The sequence below is a fragment of the Ciona intestinalis genome, unplaced genomic scaffold, assembly GCF_000224145.3.
Source record: "Ciona intestinalis unplaced genomic scaffold, KH HT000096.1, whole genome shotgun sequence".
Lineage (NCBI taxonomy): Eukaryota > Metazoa > Chordata > Ascidiacea > Phlebobranchia > Cionidae > Ciona > Ciona intestinalis.
In genome coordinates, this window is record NW_004190418.1 from 1 (window position 1) to 22,439 (window position 22,439).

Sequence of the window (22,439 nt, forward strand, 5' to 3'; positions counted from 1 at the left end):
TTCGTAACAGCCACAGTATGTCGTAACGGTCGATGCGGTGCGTAACAGCCGGACGATATTATATTGTGTGAAAATACGACGAGAGTATCGCGGTACCAAGATGTTTTCTCAATAAGCGGTCGGGTGATGCAGGGCCGTTGTTGGCTTTGACTCCTTGCAGGTGGGCGCTTGGTGGCGTGCGCACTGCGGGGCTTTTCTGTAAGATTTGTATCTTTTCGTTTGTTGATGTTTCAATGATCATGTTGCGCTTCTTTTATGTTTGTTGGTGTGATTGTTTATTGTTGCGCTGTATTATTTTTGTCAATGGGTTTCTTTTCCTTGCTTTGGGTAAGGTCTATCCAGCAAGGGTTTCTCACCAGAGTAGAAACCCACTACCATTGGCTGGGGGCTTGTCGTGCCGTAGTGGCTTTCCACCAACGCCAGCCACATAAACTATGAAGGTATTTTAATCCTGTTTTTTATTTTTCAGAATGAAAACTTACTCGAATCCATTTTTCGTTTTGTTCGAAATAAACGATTTCAAAAAACTCGTTGGCTTTATGTGTTTATGTTGGCTTTATGTGCATGGCCATGGTTTATGACGTCACACCTAGTGAATAAGGTGACAGTGAGCCTCTCGCCGTTAGGTGTCGCTTCACTCCTATGGTTGTTCAGGGAAATCCTCGAATACGTCACTGAGGATATTGAACATGGTACGTGACGTCATGGCTTTTAATCCTGTGACGTCCGATCATCACGTCATCATGAATTTGTCACATGTGATGTCGCAACAAATACTTAATTAAAACACTTCGTTTATATGGGGCCCAATGAAAAAGTGGTCTTGTAGAAACACGTTGTCACCAGCGTGGACGCGGTAAAACAAACCCCCTGTTTGCTGCGATTTATCACCCGATGTAGGATCTTACCCATAGCCGTATCTTGTACGTGTCTAGGTTTTATATTTACGGAATCATGCATTAAATGACGTCATATTTGAAAAACCCACAGATTATGCAAGTTTGAGTTAAATATATCTGGTCTAGTAAACTATTCGTTGGACTTGGTTTTGTATGTTACTTATTTCGTAACACTTGACTGGTATTTGGTTAAGGGAGTCGTTTAACTCCAGGAGCATGGACCGGGACCAACCTAATACACCACAGTTAGCAGCGGGTTAGCCTGCGTGTGCACAAGTGATCACCCAGGCATTTACAACCTCCCAACCTCGCCGTAGCACGTCACCTTTACTTACTTCACCATCAAATATTTGCTGATTAACAATACTAAATGACGTAACATTGACATGACTCCGCATAAATGATCAACTAATCAAACATTGCAGGATATTATATACAGAACAACATGCTCCCACTCCTACTGTCACGGAGCGCATCTTTGTTTCTTCTTTATAATGTGTTTGACTTGGCATTCATTGTTGCTACATAGTGTAAAAGGCGAAAAACTTTGAATAGGGTTGAAGGGTTCTCTAACTAAGTTTAAAAAAGGAAGGAAACCAGTTTAATTCGCCATTTTCAGTTAAAAGACCTTACGTTTTGGAGATCGTGAAAAAATTCCAAGAATGTGTCGCCCAGTTGTAATATGTAAAGTAGCAGTCCAGTAGTAATTGCGGCGGTCCTTTTAATTAGTGTAGACCCGGCGGGCAGAATCGCCAGAATAAGTTGAATTGGACTGTTTAAATTCGGTTGTGTATTCCAGAATTTATCTTCAAGTTACGTCATAATGAGTAATTGTGTGGGAACAATCGCTTCTGTGAAGAAATATTACGGTAAGAATTTCTTGAATTATGACGTCACTTTGTTTTAAAATCAGCGTAACAGATATTTTGTTTATTTTAAGAATTAAAATATTTAGATTTTGTCGCTTTTTATTAGAACATCCAAATAATAGGATTGAGTTTATCGCATAACAACAAAACTTGTTTTATAGTGATGTCATATAAGTGTTAGGTTTGTTTGTCACAAAATATTAAATTTGTTGATTTGAAATTGGTCGCCATTTTGTTTTGATTAATCGTTTGTATGCGATTGTGACGTCAGGTGTGTGATGATTGTGACGACAATTATATGCTCGCAAGCGCTATGTTGAATGTTATTGTTCGTGTAAAGTGAATATTCTAAACTACCAAAACGAAATATAAATTTCATAAATTAGTAATTGTACATCGATTGCTCGGCTCGCATACTTGCGGTCAATGTAATACACGGTTGCGGTGAAACCACAGATATATCTATATGGTCGACCTCACCAGACCAAACCCAGTGTCACTGTACATGGGTAACTTTACGTTCACGCTTATGTATCAGCTTCAATATAAAGTGACCATTATGCAACGAATCTGCGAATTTATCGTTAAATCAGTTCGTTTTGGCTTTTGGCTGGATCTTTTACTTGAATTAATATGATAATTTTAACACACAAGAATTAATGAAGTTTACTGTTGTTGTTGCCACCACACTAATGTAATCACTGTTCTTGTAAAAATCGTGGTTTATATTTTTATTATAACGTAACAAACCTATTTTAATATGACGTCACAGGGCAAACGCTCCGTTCCACTTGTGACCTGAAATCATCATTGTCATCATCGGTATGCGAAGCCCTCCGCCCTCCCCCCCACATTAAGCGGGCTATAACAATGGTCCATGATGACGTAGCAAGTCGGTATTTTGGTTGCGGGTTGGCGATCCCGTTCGACCAATTGGAAGGCGTGAAGATACTTGACCTCGGATGTGGCAGCGGTAGGGATTGTTACGTCATGTCTCAGCTTGTTGGGGAGGATGGTTACGTCACAGGGGTCGATATGACGAAAGAACAGGTGGTCGATATGACGAAAGAAACTAATTGTTATTTCGTATATTTGATTACGTGGTAATGTTGTTCGTCGCACGCGATGCACCGTCAGACAACACGTGACGTCATACACGTATGACGTATGTACTCCCAGGACGGTTAACGGCGATTACTCCAACCCAGTGGTCACTAATGGGTTGTCCAAATTGTCAGCCATACATTGTCGAAACAATCACCCACAAAGTTACATACGTGGTAACTTGTAAGCTGACAAGAGGTGTATGAAACAGAACATCTGTGTTATAACGACTGTCGTTGCACCGCCATGCGAGGATAAAAAAGTTACATACGTGGTAACTCGTAAACGGACACGAGGTGTATGAAACAGAACACGCGTGCTATAACGACTGTAGTTGCCCCGCCATGCGAGGATAAATAAGTTACATATACGTGGTAACTTGTAAGCGGGCACGTGGTGTATGAAACAGAACACCCGTGTTATAACGACTGTCGTTGCCCCGCCATGCGAGAAATAATAAGTTACATCCATCTATCCATTACAGTTGGACATTGCACGCAAGTATGTCGACCATCACCGTGAAAAGTTTGGTTTCAAGAAATCCAACGTAAAGTTTGTTGAAGGTTTTGTTGAAGATATGAAAGAAATCGAAGATTCATCGATCGATATCGCGATGTGAGTTCGAATGTAGGCGTAGGTAGGGGGTGGGTGGGGTGGCAGGTCACCCCTACTTTTGGAACAAGGGTGACAATGAGTGTAACTGTATTTTAACAATATCCCCCCAGCTTTTACTGCAAAAACATTTCAAACTTTACCCCTTATTCATCGAACCGATTAATTAATGTTATTTCTATAGATCGAACTGCGTGGTGAACCTGTGTGAGGATAAAGAGTCAGTTTACAAGGAAGTTTATCGAGTGTTGAAACCTGGGGGAGAATTTTACTTCAGCGATATTTATGCTGATAGTGATGTCACAGAGGCAGCGAAGAACAATGAAGTATTATGGGGTTTGTGATGTCATAATATTTTGGGGGGTTTGTGATGTCATAATATTATGGGGTTTGTGATGTCATAATATTTTGGGGTTTGTGATGTCATAATATTATGGGGTTTGTGATGTCATAATATTTTGGGGTTTGTGATGTCATAATATTAAGGGGTTTGTGATGTCATAATATTTTGGGGTTTGTGATGTCATAATATTTTGGGGTATACCAAAACCATTATTTTGTTGACCCTCATGACCTTTTAACCTTTGACCCATCCACAGGTGAGGGTATGGGTGGCGCCCTCAACTGGCGAACTTTCCACAAATTAACGTCGAGTGTTGGGTTTGAATGTCCGAGGATTATGACATCATTTCCTGTCCAGATGAAACACCCGGAGTTAACGACTCTCAGTTGGTTTGTTTGTACAAAGATGAAAGTTTGTTTAATGTTGAGTTCAGCGCCACGATTTTATTCAATACCTTTAATCATGGCGTGTTTTTACGATTGTCATTGATTTCCTTTTACACTTTGAAGTGAATTTATGTTATTTTACGAATGTATAAATATTATTACAGGCGACGTCAAATATGTTTCCGTGCTTTACCGCATGTTTAAACTTGATAGTGATGTCATAAAGACCCCTTGTAATGTAACTTACAAAGGAACAATTAAATACAATCAAGATGAATTAAAGGTTGGTTATGACATCATAATGCACATTATTCATCCACCATCCACCATTGTTATTAGTTGATATATATAAATAGTAACCTTCCTTTGTGGTTGTTTGTATGGCTAACAATTTGGACAACCCATTAGTGACCACTGGGTTGGAGCAATTGCCGTTAAACGTATTGCACAAATACACATATGCCCACAATGGTAGCAGCATTAGACCTTGAACCTAGTATCCATTATTCTCAGTTTGACCTCCACTTGACCTTTCACACCGATGACATCACAACCATCGATGGGATCACTGCTGCCACCTTGAGGACGTCGAGGTTTTTCCAACATTTCAAGTTTTCCGAACCCGTGGCCAATGGACCGGAACCAGTAAGTTTGTGATGTCATAATAACGTTTGTTACATAATAGTCCTATTTTTTGGTCTAAATATTTATTTCCCACAGCGTGTTTCAACGACTGTCGTTTTGCTGCTAATTATCTTCATTGTTTTAAAAACTTTGTATTCAAGGAGATAGATTTTTCTATGTCTATACCTTCGTTATGTTGCGCCATAATAACGATTATTACATCATCACTTCCAGGTTGGATTGGAAAACCCATTTGATGTCATAAACTGATGATGTCATATTCCTTTTAATTGTTACGTCACAAACGATTGTCACTATTTGTAAATTTGCTGCTTTGTTTATGACAACACAATCGATATTGTGATGACAATGCTCATTGTAAATTTAAATAAACGAATATTTAAAAAAAGTACAAACATTGTTCATCGACGAAAACGTACAATAGAGGCATTATGACATCATAACTTGGTAAGTGTTTATTATCTATCAAACAATCGTAACAATGAGGTTTTGCTTTAATGCACAATAATGACATGTGTTACATCATAATAACATTTGACACGTAAATACAATGACATTATATATCACAATGTATTTAAACAATGAGCCCCCCCTCACTTGTTAGCAAAATCACTTATACATTTCCTCATTACCCCAATGGTAAAGTCGGCATCTTCCTCAGTAATGCACATAGGGGGTTTCAATCGGAAGGTGTTCCCCCTCAAACCCCCTTTACCAACTATTAACCCCATGTTTTTCATATTATCCCATATTTCAAGCATGTCTGGGCCACTAAGTGGCGCCCTTGAGCCTTTATCCTGAACCATCTCGACGCCGAGCATGAGGCCCTTACCCCGAACGTCACCCACGATGTTAAACTCATCTCTCAGCGTGGCGAGCCCCCTAATCAACCTCTCACCCACCCTCCTGCACAACCCCATCGTATCCTCACCCTGTATAACATCCAACACCTTGCTAGCCACTGTGCAAGCCAACGGGTTTCCAGCGAACGTATTTAAATGTAAAGTTCCAGTAAACGCTTGAGCGATTTCTTTCGTAGTGACGACGGCCCCCATAGGAAACCCGTTAGCAATCCCCTTTGCCATGGTTACAATATCAGGGGTTACCCCGTGGGTCTCGAACCCCCACATATGCGACCCCAGCCTCCCGAACCCCGTTTGTACCTCGTCGCTTACGCACAATCCCCCACGCTCATGGATAAGCTCGTAAGCCTTCTTTAAGAATTTCTGAAAATAATTTATGGGGAAAACTATATTCTATTCTTCTTCTCTATGGGTGAGGTCCTATACTGTAGTACGCAATGAGATTTAGACCAACGTTCATATTCACCCACCTTAGGAAACTGCACGACCCCCCCAACCCCTTGAACCGGTTCAGCGAACAGAGCGGCGGGCCTCCCCCCCACAGAGTAATCGAGCACCTCCTTCAATTGTTCCAAATATCTTTCACCGGCCTCGCACTCCCCGTCGCACCCACATTGACGGTCGGCTTGTACCAGGGAGTCGCGGCACTTTGAGCCGCCCCACACACCTTGGTAGGGGTCGGGGTTCATAGAGTGGTGGATCCCAAACCTGGAACAAATATTCATGTTTGCGTTTTACATTAAAACACCAAAGAAGGAATGTTGGAGGAGCTTATAGAGCCGAAAAGATGCATAATATAGAGGGGTAAGATGGGACACCTTTAGCAGATAATATCCAAATATCCTGATCGTGTTTTAAACAATCAACAAAGGTCTATGGAAGTCGTGAGGATACTGTTTAACAATTCTTTGAATGTTGTTTGTTTACTACTGAATGGGGCTAGAAAATGAAAGGGTGTCCCATCATTCCCCACCCTACTATATATGTAAGTCATACTAAATTTAGGCTTTGTTTCACCTGAGACATGACGTGTTAATAAAACAATAAGTAATTGAGTTTTAACAGCAAGAAAAGTGTGTTTTTGACACCTGATATTTTATTTAGGCCATTATATCAATGCATAACGACCTCACCCGTTCGGATACGAATGCTTCCAAGTCCCATGAGCAGTGAGACCTACTGAATAGGGACTTCCCCCGTGGTAAGCGTTGCGGAACGATATGACGTCAAACGATGACGTATATTGCCTCGCCAACGCTATTGCCAAGTCGTTCGCCTCAGAACCGCTGTTTGTGAAAAAACAAACCTAAACATGACATCATAATCACAAATATGTCGCGGGTATACGTCACAATACCACCTTTAAGTGGTCTGGTAGTGTAGAAGTTAGTTTCTCCGCGTATTCGTGCATCGGGGGGGTTAGGTATAAGTTGGTCGTGTGCCATATTTCATCCAGTTGTTCCTTTAACCCCCCCACCACAGTAGGATGACAATGTCCAACACTGACGGTGACGATCCCAGCGAACATGTCAAGATACCTTCGTCCCTCATCATCCCATAACCACTGCATCTTGCCCTGTATACGTCATAACTACGTCATCACACGTTACGTCATTACATTATCAGTCATACAGAAAAACAATTACCCACAAAGTTACATACGTGGTAACTTGTAAGCGGGCATGAAGTGTATGAAACAAAACACCGAGGAAAGTTCCGTCACAATCATCATTATGACGTACCTGTGTCAGCAACAATGGTTTCGAATACGCGGGAACCTTAGTCGGCGCGATGTTTGATCTTTTGATTTTCATCGTTTCTTCGTAAGAACGACCTCTGTGACGTCATTATTACAAAACATAATGCAGTGTTACGTCACTTACTTGTATGGTTCCGGTGTGACGTCACAGGCGGGCATTGGTGGCACCGCAATTGATGACGCAGCCCGTCTCGCTTGATCAACTAACCTCAACGTTCTATGCATTGTTAACAATTTTAAAACTTCCTGCAACAATAACTTTTACTGTATTGTGGCGTCAGCAATCCACAATCATTTTATAACTCGGTTAAACATCTGGTGTTTACTGTGATGTCACAGAGAGCCTTTGTTGACATAATACATAATGTTTGAACAAGCGTCGCATAAGTTACAATGCAAACTTCCTAACCCCTGCACACACCTCATATTATTTATGCAACCAAATGTAGGTTGGCACTTAAGCGTTAAACACTGGTTCAACACAAATAGACGACTGTTCTGTAATCAAGTATTTCTACGAACGGAAGTTATAGACACGCATGGGTGCCTCGAGCAATTATGATGCTGCTCATGTTATTATGACGACACAAGGCTCGTTCGACGTTGGTTCGACGCAGCGCGAGCATCGCGATTGCAGTTTTATTTGTTACGTCACAATTAATTTGGGCAATCGGTCAACTCTGACCTATAAACTCTATACCATCAACCAAAAACCTCACATATAGAATTGGAAACGTCATAATGGAAATATTCAAAGTTTCCCGCCCAAATTCAAATAAACGCGGGAAACAACGACGTGTTTAAAGTTATTGACATAACTATGACATCACAGAAAGGACATTCTGTTTGCTTGTGACGTAACAAACTCAATTTGTTGTTCTAGATGACCGATGTTCGACTAACTTTATTTCTCGAACAAAAGTAAATAATTAACCTTTCGATTATTTATGACAATGTTCATTATATTGTCGTAATATCATGTTTGTGATGTAATAATGATTTATGGCGAAAAATTTATTGGTATTCGTTTTAGAATAAAACTTTTATTTTAGTTTATTTAAGATGATATTTATATTTGTTCTTTACTTTGTTATTAGTGTCAGATCGTCTAAATTACCAGGTACCACAACTTTTTGAAGATTTTGTTTGTTTTTTAATTTTTAAATATTTTTTAGCCCCAGCTAATTTCTCATGGACAGTGGTTGACTTGACGTCATCGTTTACGTGGAACAGGGCTGGTGACGTAACGGATGACGTCACATACGTCCTACAAACATGGTATATATGTCTTTTATGTTTTATTCCATTTTTTATTAATTTCCCTCCAGCATCAGTCGTTGTGAGAATAAACGGAGATGGGCGGAAAGAAAATGCGGGTACCATATTCGTGATGACGTCATTATATGTGACGTCACGAGCATAAAACCTGATTTTTGCGGTAAGTCAAAATATGTTTCTTCAATATTTTATTCTTTTTTTTGTAGTTTTTTACTCTCGAAACGTGTTTTAACGACTGTCGTTTTGCTGCTAATTTTCTTAATTGTTTTAATTAATTTGATCTTCGGTTTCGAATTCTAAGATATTTTAGTTCATGTATATTGTAATATTATCCACTAGGTGAGGCTAGAGTGCGTGGTTACGTTGGCAACAACCAAACATTGTTACGAAACAAACACAACTATAACGTCACAAAGTTTGCAAGAATACCTTACTATTGCGTCACAATGTTAAGTAAGTTAAATATTAATTATTACACCATAATTAACTCGTGCCACAGTGGTCGGTTCGCCCATATCACAGGTTCGAGACTTGACGCTGCTACCATTTAGGATAAATATTCCCAACTCCGGTTATTCCCCAGGTACTTTCACAGCCCCACAAATCTCATTTACAAATATCCAACCAACATCAATCGTTGTGAATTACAAGATACCATCCATTGTGCTTTGTGCATTCAGGAATTTAATTGTTTACGTCACAGTAGCTCAATTATCAGGTAAATATATTCTGGAATAAATATGACGACAAACATTTCTACGCAAGTTTTCTTTTATATTTCTCCGTTAGGTGGGGACAAAGATTGTTTCACCGGTTCACCCGCAGTGTTACGTCATAATGCAACGATGACGATCGCTGATAATGAGGTAAAGTGAGGACATATATATGACTTTTGACCTAATGACGTCACTTTCAGGCCACGTGTCCGGAAGTTAGCAGTTTGGGAGTTTATGACGTCACAGAACTCAATCCAGGTTCCCATTATTGCGTCACAGGGGTGTATGTGACGTCATTAGCGGAAAGCAACGCGGGGGTTTCCCGGGTTAAAACCAAAGACAATGGTAATTATGTCGTCATAATATCAACCATTGTCATGTGTTGCTCCATTGTCATCGGTTGTTACGTCACAATACGAAAATATTTGAAACTTCGAGATTTGATTCAAAACGAAAAGATTCCGGAATTTCTGGTAATTGTTTGTAATAATAACCATTGTCATGATTCTATAGAATTTCGAATTCACAGATCGATGTCAAGAACGAATTGGAGGATAGTGATTATGACGTTATAAACGACGACGAGAACACGTGAGCGTTGTGGATGAAATAGAAATCATATATTTAACATCTGGTTGTAGCAGGTGGGAATTCCCTGATGACGTCACGGAGTTCATGAAATCCAGAACAGCGCGTGATGACGTCATACCATGTGATGACGTTTTATTGCGTGATGACGTCATACCGTGCAATGACGTTTTATCGTATAAAGACTCCAAAATCACTCCGCCACAACCGATTGTTAGTGACGTCACAATCGGCGTTGTAAACAAACAATCGGTTCCAGATTATGTTCGAAACATGGAGGTCGGGAATGACTGTTACTGGGTGAAATAAACGTTGTTGCAATGGCCTGTAAAGTTACACTGGACGAACTATTACGTCAGTGTTCATGGCGTCACAATATAATGACGTTATACTCTGTGATGTCACATCCAGCGTTAAAAAACTAATCAGAAGTTAGTTTCCGAAAAAAAGTCACTCTGGTGGTTAGCATGTAACATTATGGTAACTATTCATAGAAATCTTAAGTTATGTTTATTGTTGGGGATTTCCCGCAACATATGGTTTGGTTTGCTCGAATAAACGAATGGTTTGTTGAGTTTATTGAGATTGTTCAAACATGAAATGTCATTATGCCGTGTTAGGCGTTCCTATTAATGCCGATGATGACGTCATTAAGAAAGCTTATCGTAAAAAAGCGTTGAAGTGGCACCCGGGTAAGTTTGGCAGCGAGCATGGGGTGTTCAACATGTGTGTTACAACTCGACAGTGAGCATGAGGTGTACAACATGTGTGTTACAACTCGACAGTGAGCATGAGGTTTATATTCCAGACAAAAACATCGAGAATTCCGCAGAAGCGACGGAAAAGTTCCGATTGGTTCAAGCAGCTTACGATGTCTTGTCGGATCCACAGGAAAAGGCTTGGTGGGTAAACATAGGGGGTATGGGGGAGGGGGGTGTTACCCAACTTTTATTTATTCAATGAGGTTCCCTATGTTTGACAACTATGAGTGTAACTGTATTTTAACAATGTCACCCCAGATTTTACCCTGATGTTAGATGTCTATACAAACAAGCAGAGCCAAAGTATATTGCATTCACCACAATAATCAATGAGGTTCCCTATGCTTGACAACTATGAGTGTAACTGTATTTTAACAATGTCACCCCAGATTTTACCCTGCTGTTAGGTGTCTATACAAACAAGCAGAGCCAAAGTATATTGCATTCACCACATTAATCAATGAGGTTCCCTATGTTTGACAACTATGAGTGTAACTGTATTTTAACAATGTCGCCCCAGATTTTACCCTGCTGTTAAGTGTCTACACAAACAAGCAGAGTCAAAGTATATTGCATTCACCACATTAATCAATGAGGTTCCCTATGTTTGATAACTATGAGTGTAACTGTATTTTAACAATGTCACCCCAGATTTTACCCTGCTGTTAGGTGTCTATACAAACAAACAGAGCCAAAGTATATTGCATTCACCACATTAATCAATGAGGTTCCCTAACCCCAGGTACGACCGACACCGCAATGATATTTTACATCGAAGTAACTTCGCGAGCTTTGAGGACGAAACTTCGAATATTCTCGACTTTTTCACCCCGTCTGTTTATCGGGGATACGGGGACAATGAAAAGGTTGGTGATGTCATAATGATGTCATAATAATAAATGTAGGTGATTTGAGCCAGAAGTCTAAACATAAGTTTTCTTGGATGTTGTTGTGAGAATAAACAGATTACATTATTTGCATTTACATAGAAATATTATATTATTTGCAATAACATAGAAATATTGTACCAGGGTTTCTTCACGGTTTATCGAGAATTATTTAAGAAGATTTCTATGGAGGATAAACAGTTCCACATGAGCGACTCAAACGACGAATTTGAGGAAATGCCCGAGTTCGGTGAAGCGGAAAGTGATTATGACGAGGTTTTTGTTTCTATGTTTGGATAATTATCGTTGAATTGATTGAAACTTGGTTTTCATTTAAAAAAAGAAGTTGATTTTGGCTCTTGTTTTCAGAGAGATAAATAAAAATGATTATGTTGGTTTTAAGAATATTAAGATGTTTGTGTTGCTTGACACTGATTCATGCTAAACATAGACATCATATATACACAGGTTGTCCATCTCTTCTACTCCAGTTGGCAAAGTTACCGCACCAAGTTATCGTACGTTTGGAAAGATAAATATAATGCTAGAGATGCTCCCGATCGGAGGATTGCGAGGATTATTGAGAAAGAGAATAAAAAGGAGAGAGAAAAAGAAAAAAGGAAACGTAACGATTTAATACGGGTAAATTACAAACTTTTTTCTTTTAGATTTTATCGCTCTGTATTCTGTCTTTACATTTTCAATATTCTTAAATCTTCGCTATTGTAATAAAAGCTTTTATTAATACTGTCCCTGTATATATAATATAATATACTGTTATAATATGAAAAGTTGAATTATATTATTAAGTTATTATTTTAATAATTTTGTAGTTTATACTATTTCTATAATCTATGTTTCAACCAGGATTTAGTTGCATTTGTTCGTAAACGTGATCCCAGAGTTAAAATCCACCGGGAGGAACTAGAGAGACGAGCAGAGTTACAATCGAAAAAAGCTTCCGAGAAACGTGCGGAGATAATGAGGTAGAGGTTTTGAGAAGGATATTTCGGCGAAAAATAAGTCTCTGTTTAAACATCTAACAACAAACTATCCGTTTGACTTGATTTTGTTTGTTACATACTTCATAACACTTGATCCTGACTGTTATTTCGTTACGAGAATCGTTCAACTTCATCAACATTAGATCAAACATTTCCACTAAAGAGATTTATTTACACCTTATTATTTGCTTCTTGCTGCAATAAAATTAATTAGTTAACCTTTCTCATAATACTGATTGTCTGATTGTGATGTCATACCACTGATTGTGATGTCATACCACTGATTATGATGTCATACCAGGGCTCGTGTAGAGGAATCAGCAAAGTACGAGGCGATGAACCGCGACAAGATGATGGAAGATGCTTCGAGGGTCGCACAACTTGAGGATTTGCTTAAGGTGGGGTGGGGGGGTTGTGTGGGGGTTAGGGGTGTGTGTGAATGGGGTGATGTATATAGATAGGTAGCATCTTATACTGTAGAGCGCATTCTGCTGTTGCTGCCCATATCGTAATATTTAAATTTACTGGTTTGAGTTTATTACACCTGGGTTTCAACAAATGATTTGGGCGTAAAACATTAATCGAAATTGCTTTCTATTGTTTTTCAGGATGAGTTTGGATTTTCCTCTTCGGAGGAAAGTGAGGAGGAGTGGGAGAATGAGCAGGAGGAGAAAGAGGAGAGTGGGAATGAGGAGCAACAAGAGGAATTATATTGTGTGGCTTGCAACAAACAATTTAAAACAAAGATGGCGTAAGTTGCTTGGTGTTCTATAAGAGTTAAATCAACCAGAACATCCGTGTTGTAACGACTGTTGTTGCCCCATCATGATAAATAAGTCATCAACCATATATCTTCTATGTACAATTGGTTGAAACTTGGATTTGATTTTGTCTGTTACGTTTTCGTAGCACCGGATCTTTACGTTTATAGTTATTTGTATAAGTTCCCATGGTTATTCCCCCAGGTTGAAAAACCACGAGAAATCGAAGAAACACCGGGAAAAGTTTGTTGAATTACAAGCGGAGATGTCACACGATAAATATCAACAACAAGAAGATGACACGTCCACTATGGACGAGGCTACGAATAAACCAAAGTATGTTTGTTGATTAGTTGCGACGCGGTGTTTTATCTTTACTTTTATTCCAAGGTTGACGAAGAAACAGAAAAAGCAACGAAAACAAAAGTTAAAACTTTTTAATGAGTACGAGGATGATGATGTCATCAGTTCAGATGATGTCATCAACCCAGATGATGTTACCAACATCGATAAAGACACTGATGATGTTATCAACAATGATGTCACAAACACTGATGACATCACTACCCCACCACCGGAGGTCACTGGCGCCACCAAGAAAACGAAATCTCGGAGAAGGAAGCCGAAGAATCAACGAACAACTAATGATGTCATGGGCAGTGACATCACTAATGATGACATCACAAAGCAAAGATCAAAGAATCAACAACGCATCGTCAGCGAGGAGAAGCCGACCAACTTTTGTTCAACTTGTCGCACAAAGTTCCCAACGAGAAATAAATTGTTTCAACATCTTAAAACTACGGGGCATTCTAAACCATTAAAGTGATTATGACATCATACTCCAGTTATTTTGTGTATTTCGTCGTAAAACACGAAGAACAATCAAATATATTTGTGGATATAGAAATAAAAATTCTTGTTTAAGGGGAATCCCCGTTAAGTAAAAGCTGATCGTCCAAGCGTGACAATATTGTGCTGAGTCGTTCGTTCGATGCTGTGTCATCGGTTTGTTTGTTTCGTCGTGATGGTCGCTTGCGTCGAACCTGGTGGAAATATATGTTGTTGTTCAAAGTAATATATAAGTGATATACAACATTAATATCACATAAGAATGACATATGTGATCTGTTCAAGTATATGGTAAAAATTGTTACTGACAGTTTAAAAGTTGGATTTGATACTTTTGTAATTTCCCCTTTGTTGTTGGCTTGTTGCTACTAAACGTAACGTAGTATTAAATATGGGGGTTCACCTTTTTCTTCTTGTTACGAGCAGAGGGGTCGGTGGGGAAAACAACTAATCGTCGTTTCTTCTTCTTTTCAACGTAACTATGAGAAATGGATGATATTTATTTATTTTGTTTAAAGTGTCAAGGTTCGTATAACATGATGAAGATAAAATAAATGAATCGCAACAGACCCTCCCCAACAAAATGCAATAGACACCATATATAAACCATAGAAATCATATTTACCGCATATTCCCGTCTTTATCTTGCTTCGGTTCCTCAAATATCGTCTCCCATGATTTAGTGCCGGGTGTCGCGTAATTCTTGTTCGTATAAATTTCCTCGATTGTAAATTCATCCTTCGTTACTCGGGGTTGCTTGGGTAATCCAAGGGGGGTTTGTCGGAGTTTCAACGGGGGTAACGTCTTACGGATCCTTTTACGCAACAATCTCCCACTAGGGGGGATTGCTGAGTCTGTCGTTTCTCGAAGTTTTTCTTCGTTAACATTTGGAATGCTAACGATATGAACTGTGTTTACGGATGAAATGTTTAAATTTTCAACGTTTTCCGTCAATTTTTTGTCTTTTAATTTTGAATCCTCCACCAGGGGTGTTGGGGAGTGATGGGTCGGTGATTTTTCCGCTGACTTTAAATCACTCGGCACATTTTCTGCTGAGTCATCAATAGGGACGACTGATTGAGCCAAGGAAGATGAGTCAGCATTTATAAGTTTTCGTCGTTTTAATTTTTTAGTTAAAAGTTTTTCAGAATTTGATGAGTCATTATTGTTCAGTTGATGACTGGCATTTATTGCTTCGTCGCGAAAACGCTTTTTTGTTTCTAAGTTTTTGGAATCGCTGAAGCATAACCGTTTGTTTGGTCGTGGTTGGTCGGTTTCATCGCTCGTTAATACAACCACTGGGAGGGCTAGAGGGTCGAAGTTGGTGGATTTTGATTTCTTTCCATCTGGAGTGAGAAACTTCCCAGATAGCTGTGGACATGAATATAACTTATTTATCCTCACATGGCGGTGCAACGACAGTCATTACAACACGGGTGTTCTGTCATTTGGTGCTGACCTATGAGTTGATACGTGTCTTGCCTAAGGACACATACATCCACAGTGGTGGCAGTATTGAGCCTTGAACCCATACCCCCAGGTCCAGAGGCAAGCACAATAACATATGTGTGTAAAATACAACTAAAATATCAGTTATGAAAATATCCTTTAAACCGAAATATTAACGCCATATTTACCCGATCGATTGACGACTTTCCAACGGATGCGAGCCGAATTAACTCCAATAAATCGGGATCTTCCTGGAAAATTGTTTCTTCCATTTTCAACAAAATATTTACTTTGGTGTTGATTGTTGGATGTGGCATAGATCCCATGACGTCTCTGTCATTGTTTTCAAAATGTATTGAAAGTGATTTTACGCGGGTAAATTTTTGTGCTGTTTTTGACAAAATCCGCTAATCATTTAGCAACATAAATATGTTTAAATACAACAGAAACTATTTAATAGAATTTATTTTTAAACAATTGTTTTTTTATGCTAATTCAATTTAAATAATTTGGCATAACAAATTTCGAACGACCTTACGCTCATGGGTTATAAGCTAGGACATCCCACGTTCTTTAAAGATTTTTTATTTCTTCCAAAAAAAGTTGAATTATCGACGATTTGAGGCGTTATCTGTCAAGTTTTAAAGTTAGTTTTGTATTTTTTAACCATTTACTTAAATTTTGTTACTAGTTTTATTAGAAAGTTTCACAGAAATTCCATTAATTTACTTTTTATTGACGGACAGAAACGTGGTTGAATTTTTGCTCATATAATCATTCCATAACTTGCTTTAATAAAAATAATTGAACTTTTGGCTTATTTGTTTGTCAAGCAATGATTGAGATCGTTATTTACGTTTTTAGTCAGTTTAGAATTATATTCAAACAAATAAATGCATACCAACCACACTTTACTAAATCTAAATGTAGTGTGGCCAAAGATGCAAATAAAAGTTCCATCTTATTTATTACATTATTAAAATGTTGTTTATTAATATGTTTTATTTTTAAAATAAACCAAACATTCGTATTGTACATTTGCTAAGTTACTATTATAATTTTAAAAACAAACAAAAACTATTATTTCTTAAAATAAACAAACTAAACTTTTAATACAGTTACCGCCCTCGTGTGTTAGGATGCGACCACCATGACGATAACGAAACAAATCGCCGACGATATTTTCAAAACATCTGATTCGTCGTTCGAGAATCGCGTCAACTCGGCAACGAAGAAGTTTCTTCTACAAAAGATCGAGTTCGTTGAAGCGGAACACCCATACTCGCTCAACCTGAACCAACTTAAAAGTAAATATGTTTTGCTCTCGGGAAGCTTGAAACGAGACAAAATGAACGGGGTGAAAAATAACGGGGAGGTAAAAACAATTGAAGGGATACCTCGTCCGAAGTCGATTCTTTTTCCACCGGAGAAATTAGAACTTTTGTGGCGAAAGTCGGGTAGGGTGGGTGCGGGGTTGGTCAACCTTGGAAATACGTGCTTCCTCAACTCTGCGTTGCAATGTCTCACATACACACCCCCACTTGCAAACTACTTAATGAGCAACCAGCATCGTGCGCAGTGTCGAGTCAACGGGCAGTTTTGCATGTTATGTTCGTTGCAACATCATCAGAGTGCTTCGTTTGGTAACGGAGGAAAATCCATTCGGCCGATGAATATCCTCAAGAATCTTCGAATCATCGCGAAACATCTACAGTTCGGTCGACAGGAGGACGCGCATGAGTTCATTCGTTACTCGGTGGACGCGATGCAACGATCGTGTTTGTTCGGCCTCCCATCCAAGCTCGACATCCACACCAAAACCACCACGCTCGTCTACCAGATATTCGGAGGTTATCTAAGAAGTCGCGTTAAATGTCGTCAATGTCGCGCCGTGTCCGATACTTTCGACCCTTTCCTTGATCTTAGCTTGGATATCAACAAACAAGAATCAAATGATCTTCGAAAATGTTTGGAAAATTTTGTAAAACCGGAGCTTTTACACGGAGACAACTTGTACAAATGTTATCAATGTAAGAAGTCGGTTCCTGCGAGCAAAACTTTCTCGATTCATCGACCGCCCAATGTTCTCACTGTCCAGTTGAAACGATTCTCATCGTTCATGGGAAACAAGATCAACCGAGACATCACCTATCCTTCCAAACTCAACCTCGGTCCTTACACAAGTTCCGACCGCAACGAGGGCCCGATATATGATCTCTATGCCGTGCTCGTGCATTCTGGATTTAGCTGCAACTCTGGACATTATTACGCTTATGCGAAAGCTGCTAACGGACAATGGTATTGTTTCAATGATTCATCTGTCAATCAAGTGAGTTCCCACCAAGCTCTCAACCAACAAGCGTATTTGTTGTTCTACCATCGTGTGGCGGAAACAAAGCACGTCAAGTTGAAACAAAAGTTGAATCAACGAGAAGCTGCTGCTGTTGTTAAGAATCATGTTAATAATAGGTTCGTGGATTTTAACGGTAATCCAACAAAAATCAAGGGGAATCCAACAAAAATCAACAGTAATCCAACAAAAATCAACGGTAATCCAACAAAAATCAACGGGAATCCAACAAAAATCAACGGGAATCCAACAAAAATCAATGGGAATCCAACAAAAATCAACGGGAATTCAACAAAAATTCACGGAAATCCAACAAAAATCCAAGGAGATTCACATAAACCTGAGATTGAGATGAAAAAAGAATCTCCAACAAAGCCTTCAACACCTCAACACTCGTGCACCAAAGTCATGACAACAACAAACAAAACTAACGGATTCCTTCACAAAGTTTCGCTAAAACTGCCCGACAAATCTCAAAAAGATTCGAAAGAAATAAAAACAAGCGAAGAAAAACCCGCGTTAATTGGGGTCCCAAAGTTGGTGAGTCTTCCCCCTGTTGGGGAGGATTGGTTGGAAAGTAAGATCCGAGAGCGGCGGGACAGCGGGGAGTTGGGGAGGAGCGGGAATAAAAAGATTTCGTTCAATATAAGAGGAAAGTTGTTTTCAGGGAGGCCAAACCATCAAAAGATGTGGCAGAAGTTGCACGTGAAGAAGAGATGCGAGAAGAACGAAGATGAGAGATCTCTCTCCTCCAATGACAGCAGGAGGTCGGATAAAGAGAGAGAAGAGCACGAGAAGAAGTTGAAAATGTTGGGAGGAAGTGATAAGAGAAAGAGGAGAATGGAGGAGGAGGGAGGGAGAAGTGGGATCCTCACAAAGTTGCTCAAGTTGTCATCGGGTCGAGCGTATGGTGGTGAAGTTGAGACGTGGGACGGCGGATCGTCTATTGTGGAGGAAGACGCCAAGATGGATCATCATAAGAGGTCGAGGTCGTCCACGGATGGATGGGATCGGGAGTTCGATCGGGGAAAGATCAAGAAGAAGAAGAAAGTCTCGACGAACATTAATTTGTTCCAAACTTTCCAGCGAACATCAGCAACTCTGTAAATCTCGTTATTAATAATATTATTATTATTGTTGCCAAAGTATTTGTCTTGGTGCTTGGTGGACGTGTGTAAAGGTTTTATGTTATTTCTATGAATCACTGCGTTGTTGTAACATCGTGCATTACATTTCTTGAACTTTAGGGGTAAGATAGATATCTTATAAAATGTCGAAGCGCCATCGTCTGGACATCGGGGACGACCGGAAGAAACGATCGGACCGTGACAGAGATGATGACAGGTGGGGGGGGTTAAGTTTGTTTTAATTAATTTCTAAATCGACTGTTGTTATTTCAATTAATCAACTTTATAAAACATCACCAACTGAATTGTGAAACATTTATTCTGCTGGTTTTAAAATAGTTATCCGTCATTTCTAACAGTCAGCAATGCAAACTATTGTTTTAAAATAAATAACATTTTCCATTAAAAACAATTGTAATACGGCTGCAACAATACGGCTACTTAGAAATGGTTGAACTATTCCATAACAAACACCATTATGACATCATAGAAGACGAGATGAGCGTGATCGGAAATATCGCCGAGATGAAAAAACTTCATCCAAGCTGGTGTCGCCTGCGCAGGTATTTGTTCCATAGATATCTTATGTATAAGTGTTGATGTGGCTGCTAATTAGAGGTGACATCATATATTTTAAGGTGTTAACAATGCCACACCAGATTTTGCATCAAAACTTCAAAAACCTAAATATATGTTGTCATATAATCAAATAGTTTCATAAACATCATATATATATTCACCCATTTATAGATATCATATATATGTAACCCCCCCCCTTCGCAGGTACCCACCAACCCTCTTACTGGGTTACCATTCACACAGAAATATTACGATATATTGAAGAAGAGGTTGGGCCTCCCTGTGTGGGAATACAAGGAGGAGTTCATGATGTTGTTGGCCAAACATCAAACTATCGTGTTGGTTGGGGAGACTGGCTCAGGGAAAACTACACAGGTGGGCGTGATGGGGGTGTGGTATCTTACAGGGGGAATACCATTGTATATATTGGTGTGGTGCAGGTTGCCATGTGTTGTACTTGTGTGTGGCTGATATATGTTGGCGTTTGGTATATAGGGATCTATGTTTGTACAAAGTTGTAAACTTAGCGCTCCGATACTAAACCATGTTTTCATGGTATTTAGTCCGATGGAGGTCTTCAGGCAAGTTATTTTTACTAAACCAACATTTCGAAGACTTAACCCAAGACAGCGTTATCAGCTTTCCAGGAAAATAATTGATAAGAAAAGTTCATGTGAATTATTGTATTATATATGTTTGCTATAACATCATACTTTAACTTGCCAATTATGACATCACAGATCCCACAATGGTGCACGGAATACGTTCGTGCCAATCACCCCGTGACCTCCAGAAAAGCCGTGGCGTGCACCCAGCCGCGACGTGTAGCTGCGATGAGCGTGGCACAACGTGTAGCTGAGGAGATGGATGTCATGTTGGGGCAGGAAGTTGGATATACTATCAGGTGATCATGTTATGTCAACTTTCAATGGCTAAGCTGGTGTAATACTAAACTGATACCTAAATATTTAAATCCAAACAATAATGTTTAAGGCTTGCTTTATAAATAACATCACATGTTTATTCCATATGATCACTACGTTTGAACAAGGGTGGTCACAGTTTAACGAACATATTCTGTGCAAAACATTCCTTTATATTTCATTCCAAAACATCCTGTTTGCCCCGCTGTATAAATACCTTGTAGTTAACTTAAACTATTATTCCCATTATTTTTCCCCAGGTTTGAGGATTGTTCGTCACAGAAAACATGTTTGAAATATATGACGGACGGGATGTTACTGAGGGAGGCCATGGCCGATCCATTGATGGAACGATACGACTTCATCATCCTCGACGAAGCGCACGAGAGGACGTTATCCACCGATATTTTGCTGGGGGTGATCAAGGAAGTTTGCAAACAACGACCCGATCTTAAGGTACGAGGGTATTTGTGTGGTTTGTAAATATTATTTCTCTTCTCGAATACAAAAAGGTCAGATTAATTAAAACAATGAAGAGAAAGGGAGTTAGCAACCAAACAACAATTGTTAAAATATGTTGGTTGTATGGTTGATTTAACGTTTTTATGAATTTAAAATTTGTTATTTTTCACTTAAAATTCGTTAGCAAAGACCAGATTAATTAAAACAACAAAGAGAACGGAATTATCAGTAAAACATTATTATATAATAATTCCATTCTTGAAATACAACCTGTATAAATAATTCACCCCCCCTCAGATTATAGTGATGAGCGCAACACTCGACGCTGGAAAGTTCCAACAATACTTTAACTCCGCCCCCCTCCTCACCATCCCCGGTCGTACACACCCCGTGGAAATATTCTACACCCCGGAACCCGAGCGTGATTATCTCGAAGCTTCGATACGGACGGTGGTTCAAATACATCTGTGTGAGGAAGATGAGGGCGATATATTGTTGTTTCTAACTGGACAGGAGGTGAGGGAATGTAATTTGCCTGGGAGGTCATAATAAATATTATTGATGACATCATAAAAAATATTATTGATGACATCATAAAGAATATTATTGATGACATCATAATAGGAAATCGATGAAGCGTGTCGACGTATCAAAAGTGAGATTGACAACATGGGGCCTGAGGTTGGGGACCTTAAAGTGATCCCTTTATACTCGACGCTCCCCCCCGCCCAACAACAACGGATATTCGAGAAAGCTCCTCCAAAGAAGGAGAACGGCGCCATTGGGAGGAAGGTGGGAATCAATGCAAAACATTTGTTGAATAGTTTCATGTATTACCCCATGTTCCCATGTGTAGCTTGAATATAACTTTCATTAGTTATTAAAACAAAACAACGAAACTGTAGGACAGTTGGTGGAAAAGCTACAAACACGATACACGATGCATGTTCCCACCAACCACCGTGTGTTACAATGCATATCAAACACATATTGGCCATTGTTGTCGCATAAGTCTGTACAACACAACGCGAGTCATATGACGTAACGTATATTGTTTCATCACAACTTTAATATTGAAATATTTGAGGAGTAATTATAACAAAAAGGAGCTTGTAGTGACTTCCGCCCATGACCGTATTTAACCCCCTAACCCCTGTATATAACTCTATACACCAACCTAACCCCCCCCACAGCTTGTAGTTTCCACCAACATCGCTGAAAC

At 39.3% G+C, this 22,439-nt stretch overlaps 7 protein-coding genes across 9 annotated transcripts in view; 5 read left to right on the forward strand and 2 right to left on the reverse strand.

Moving 5' to 3' along the window:
- The first annotated feature begins 1,425 nt into the window (after positions 1 to 1,425).
- Positions 1,426 to 5,240, forward strand: LOC100181209 (arsenite methyltransferase-like). Of its 2 annotated transcripts, XM_002126767.5 has the most exons (8): positions 1,426 to 1,768; positions 2,541 to 2,818; positions 3,357 to 3,487; positions 3,669 to 3,820; positions 4,084 to 4,216; positions 4,378 to 4,496; positions 4,727 to 4,858; positions 5,072 to 5,240. In XM_002126767.5, the coding sequence occupies exons 1-6, from the start codon at positions 1,723 to 1,725 to the stop codon at positions 4,415 to 4,417; spliced, it is 780 nt and encodes a 259-aa protein (XP_002126803.2). In that variant the 5' UTR covers positions 1,426 to 1,722; the 3' UTR covers positions 4,418 to 4,496; positions 4,727 to 4,858; positions 5,072 to 5,240. The 2 variants fall into 2 exon arrangements, with proteins under 2 accessions (XP_002126803.2, XP_009861442.1); XM_009863140.3 differs by having other exon boundaries at positions 4,084 to 4,496.
- A 58-nt stretch (positions 5,241 to 5,298) lies between these two features.
- LOC100178847 (alanine--glyoxylate aminotransferase 2, mitochondrial-like) lies at positions 5,299 to 7,734 on the reverse strand. Its single transcript, XM_002126917.4, has 6 exons — positions 7,605 to 7,734; positions 7,464 to 7,557; positions 7,082 to 7,297; positions 6,855 to 7,027; positions 6,192 to 6,429; positions 5,299 to 6,084 (listed from the first exon to the last, which is right to left on the reverse strand). Exons 1-6 carry the CDS (start codon positions 7,703 to 7,705, stop codon positions 5,452 to 5,454), a joined length of 1,455 nt encoding a protein of 484 aa, XP_002126953.1. The 5' UTR covers positions 7,706 to 7,734; the 3' UTR covers positions 5,299 to 5,451.
- Positions 7,727 to 10,600, forward strand: LOC104266598. The gene is made up of 9 exons (XM_009863235.3): positions 7,727 to 8,600; positions 8,656 to 8,758; positions 8,809 to 8,918; positions 9,098 to 9,211; positions 9,342 to 9,476; positions 9,548 to 9,624; positions 9,675 to 9,947; positions 10,004 to 10,065; positions 10,116 to 10,600. Exons 1-9 carry the CDS (start codon positions 8,543 to 8,545, stop codon positions 10,369 to 10,371), a joined length of 1,188 nt encoding a protein of 395 aa, XP_009861537.1. The 5' UTR covers positions 7,727 to 8,542; the 3' UTR covers positions 10,372 to 10,600.
- Positions 10,587 to 14,596, forward strand: zf(u1like)-8 (Zn-finger (U1-like)-8). The gene is given in 10 exon segments (NM_001128893.1): positions 10,587 to 10,754; positions 10,871 to 10,964; positions 11,566 to 11,689; positions 11,855 to 11,986; positions 12,179 to 12,352; positions 12,578 to 12,696; positions 13,016 to 13,112; positions 13,323 to 13,465; positions 13,680 to 13,811; positions 13,866 to 14,596. Coding segments are annotated over 10 exon segments (1,551 nt in total). The 5' UTR covers positions 10,587 to 10,657; the 3' UTR covers positions 14,305 to 14,596.
- LOC100181989 lies at positions 14,215 to 16,134 on the reverse strand. 2 transcript variants are annotated; one of them, XM_002127195.3, is made up of 4 exons: positions 15,965 to 16,105; positions 14,953 to 15,698; positions 14,731 to 14,806; positions 14,319 to 14,521 (listed from the first exon to the last, which is right to left on the reverse strand). In XM_002127195.3, exons 1-4 carry the CDS (start codon positions 16,100 to 16,102, stop codon positions 14,399 to 14,401), a joined length of 1,083 nt encoding a protein of 360 aa, XP_002127231.1. In that variant the 5' UTR covers positions 16,103 to 16,105; the 3' UTR covers positions 14,319 to 14,398. The 2 variants fall into 2 exon arrangements, with proteins under 2 accessions (XP_026694327.1, XP_002127231.1); XM_026838526.1 differs by lacking the exon at positions 14,731 to 14,806 and having other exon boundaries at positions 14,215 to 14,521; positions 15,965 to 16,134.
- Positions 16,135 to 16,320: 186 nt separating this feature from the next.
- Positions 16,321 to 19,373, forward strand: LOC100184355 (ubiquitin carboxyl-terminal hydrolase 36). The gene is made up of 2 exons (XM_002127017.4): positions 16,321 to 16,422; positions 16,895 to 19,373. The coding sequence occupies exon 2, from the start codon at positions 16,927 to 16,929 to the stop codon at positions 19,231 to 19,233; it is 2,307 nt and encodes a 768-aa protein (XP_002127053.1). The 5' UTR covers positions 16,321 to 16,422; positions 16,895 to 16,926; the 3' UTR covers positions 19,234 to 19,373.
- LOC100179662 (pre-mRNA-splicing factor ATP-dependent RNA helicase DHX15) overlaps positions 19,363 to 22,439 on the forward strand; it is a 5,746-nt gene continuing 2,669 nt past the window's right edge. The window contains exons 1-8 of the mRNA XM_026838529.1: positions 19,363 to 19,470; positions 19,744 to 19,816; positions 20,037 to 20,207; positions 20,573 to 20,736; positions 21,016 to 21,211; positions 21,515 to 21,733; positions 21,842 to 22,009; positions 22,411 to 22,431. Of these exons, the coding sequence (XP_026694330.1) occupies positions 19,397 to 19,470; positions 19,744 to 19,816; positions 20,037 to 20,207; positions 20,573 to 20,736; positions 21,016 to 21,211; positions 21,515 to 21,733; positions 21,842 to 22,009; positions 22,411 to 22,431 (1,086 nt within the window). The 5' untranslated portion in view covers positions 19,363 to 19,396. The remainder of the gene's footprint in view (positions 19,471 to 19,743; positions 19,817 to 20,036; positions 20,208 to 20,572; positions 20,737 to 21,015; positions 21,212 to 21,514; positions 21,734 to 21,841; positions 22,010 to 22,410; positions 22,432 to 22,439) is intronic.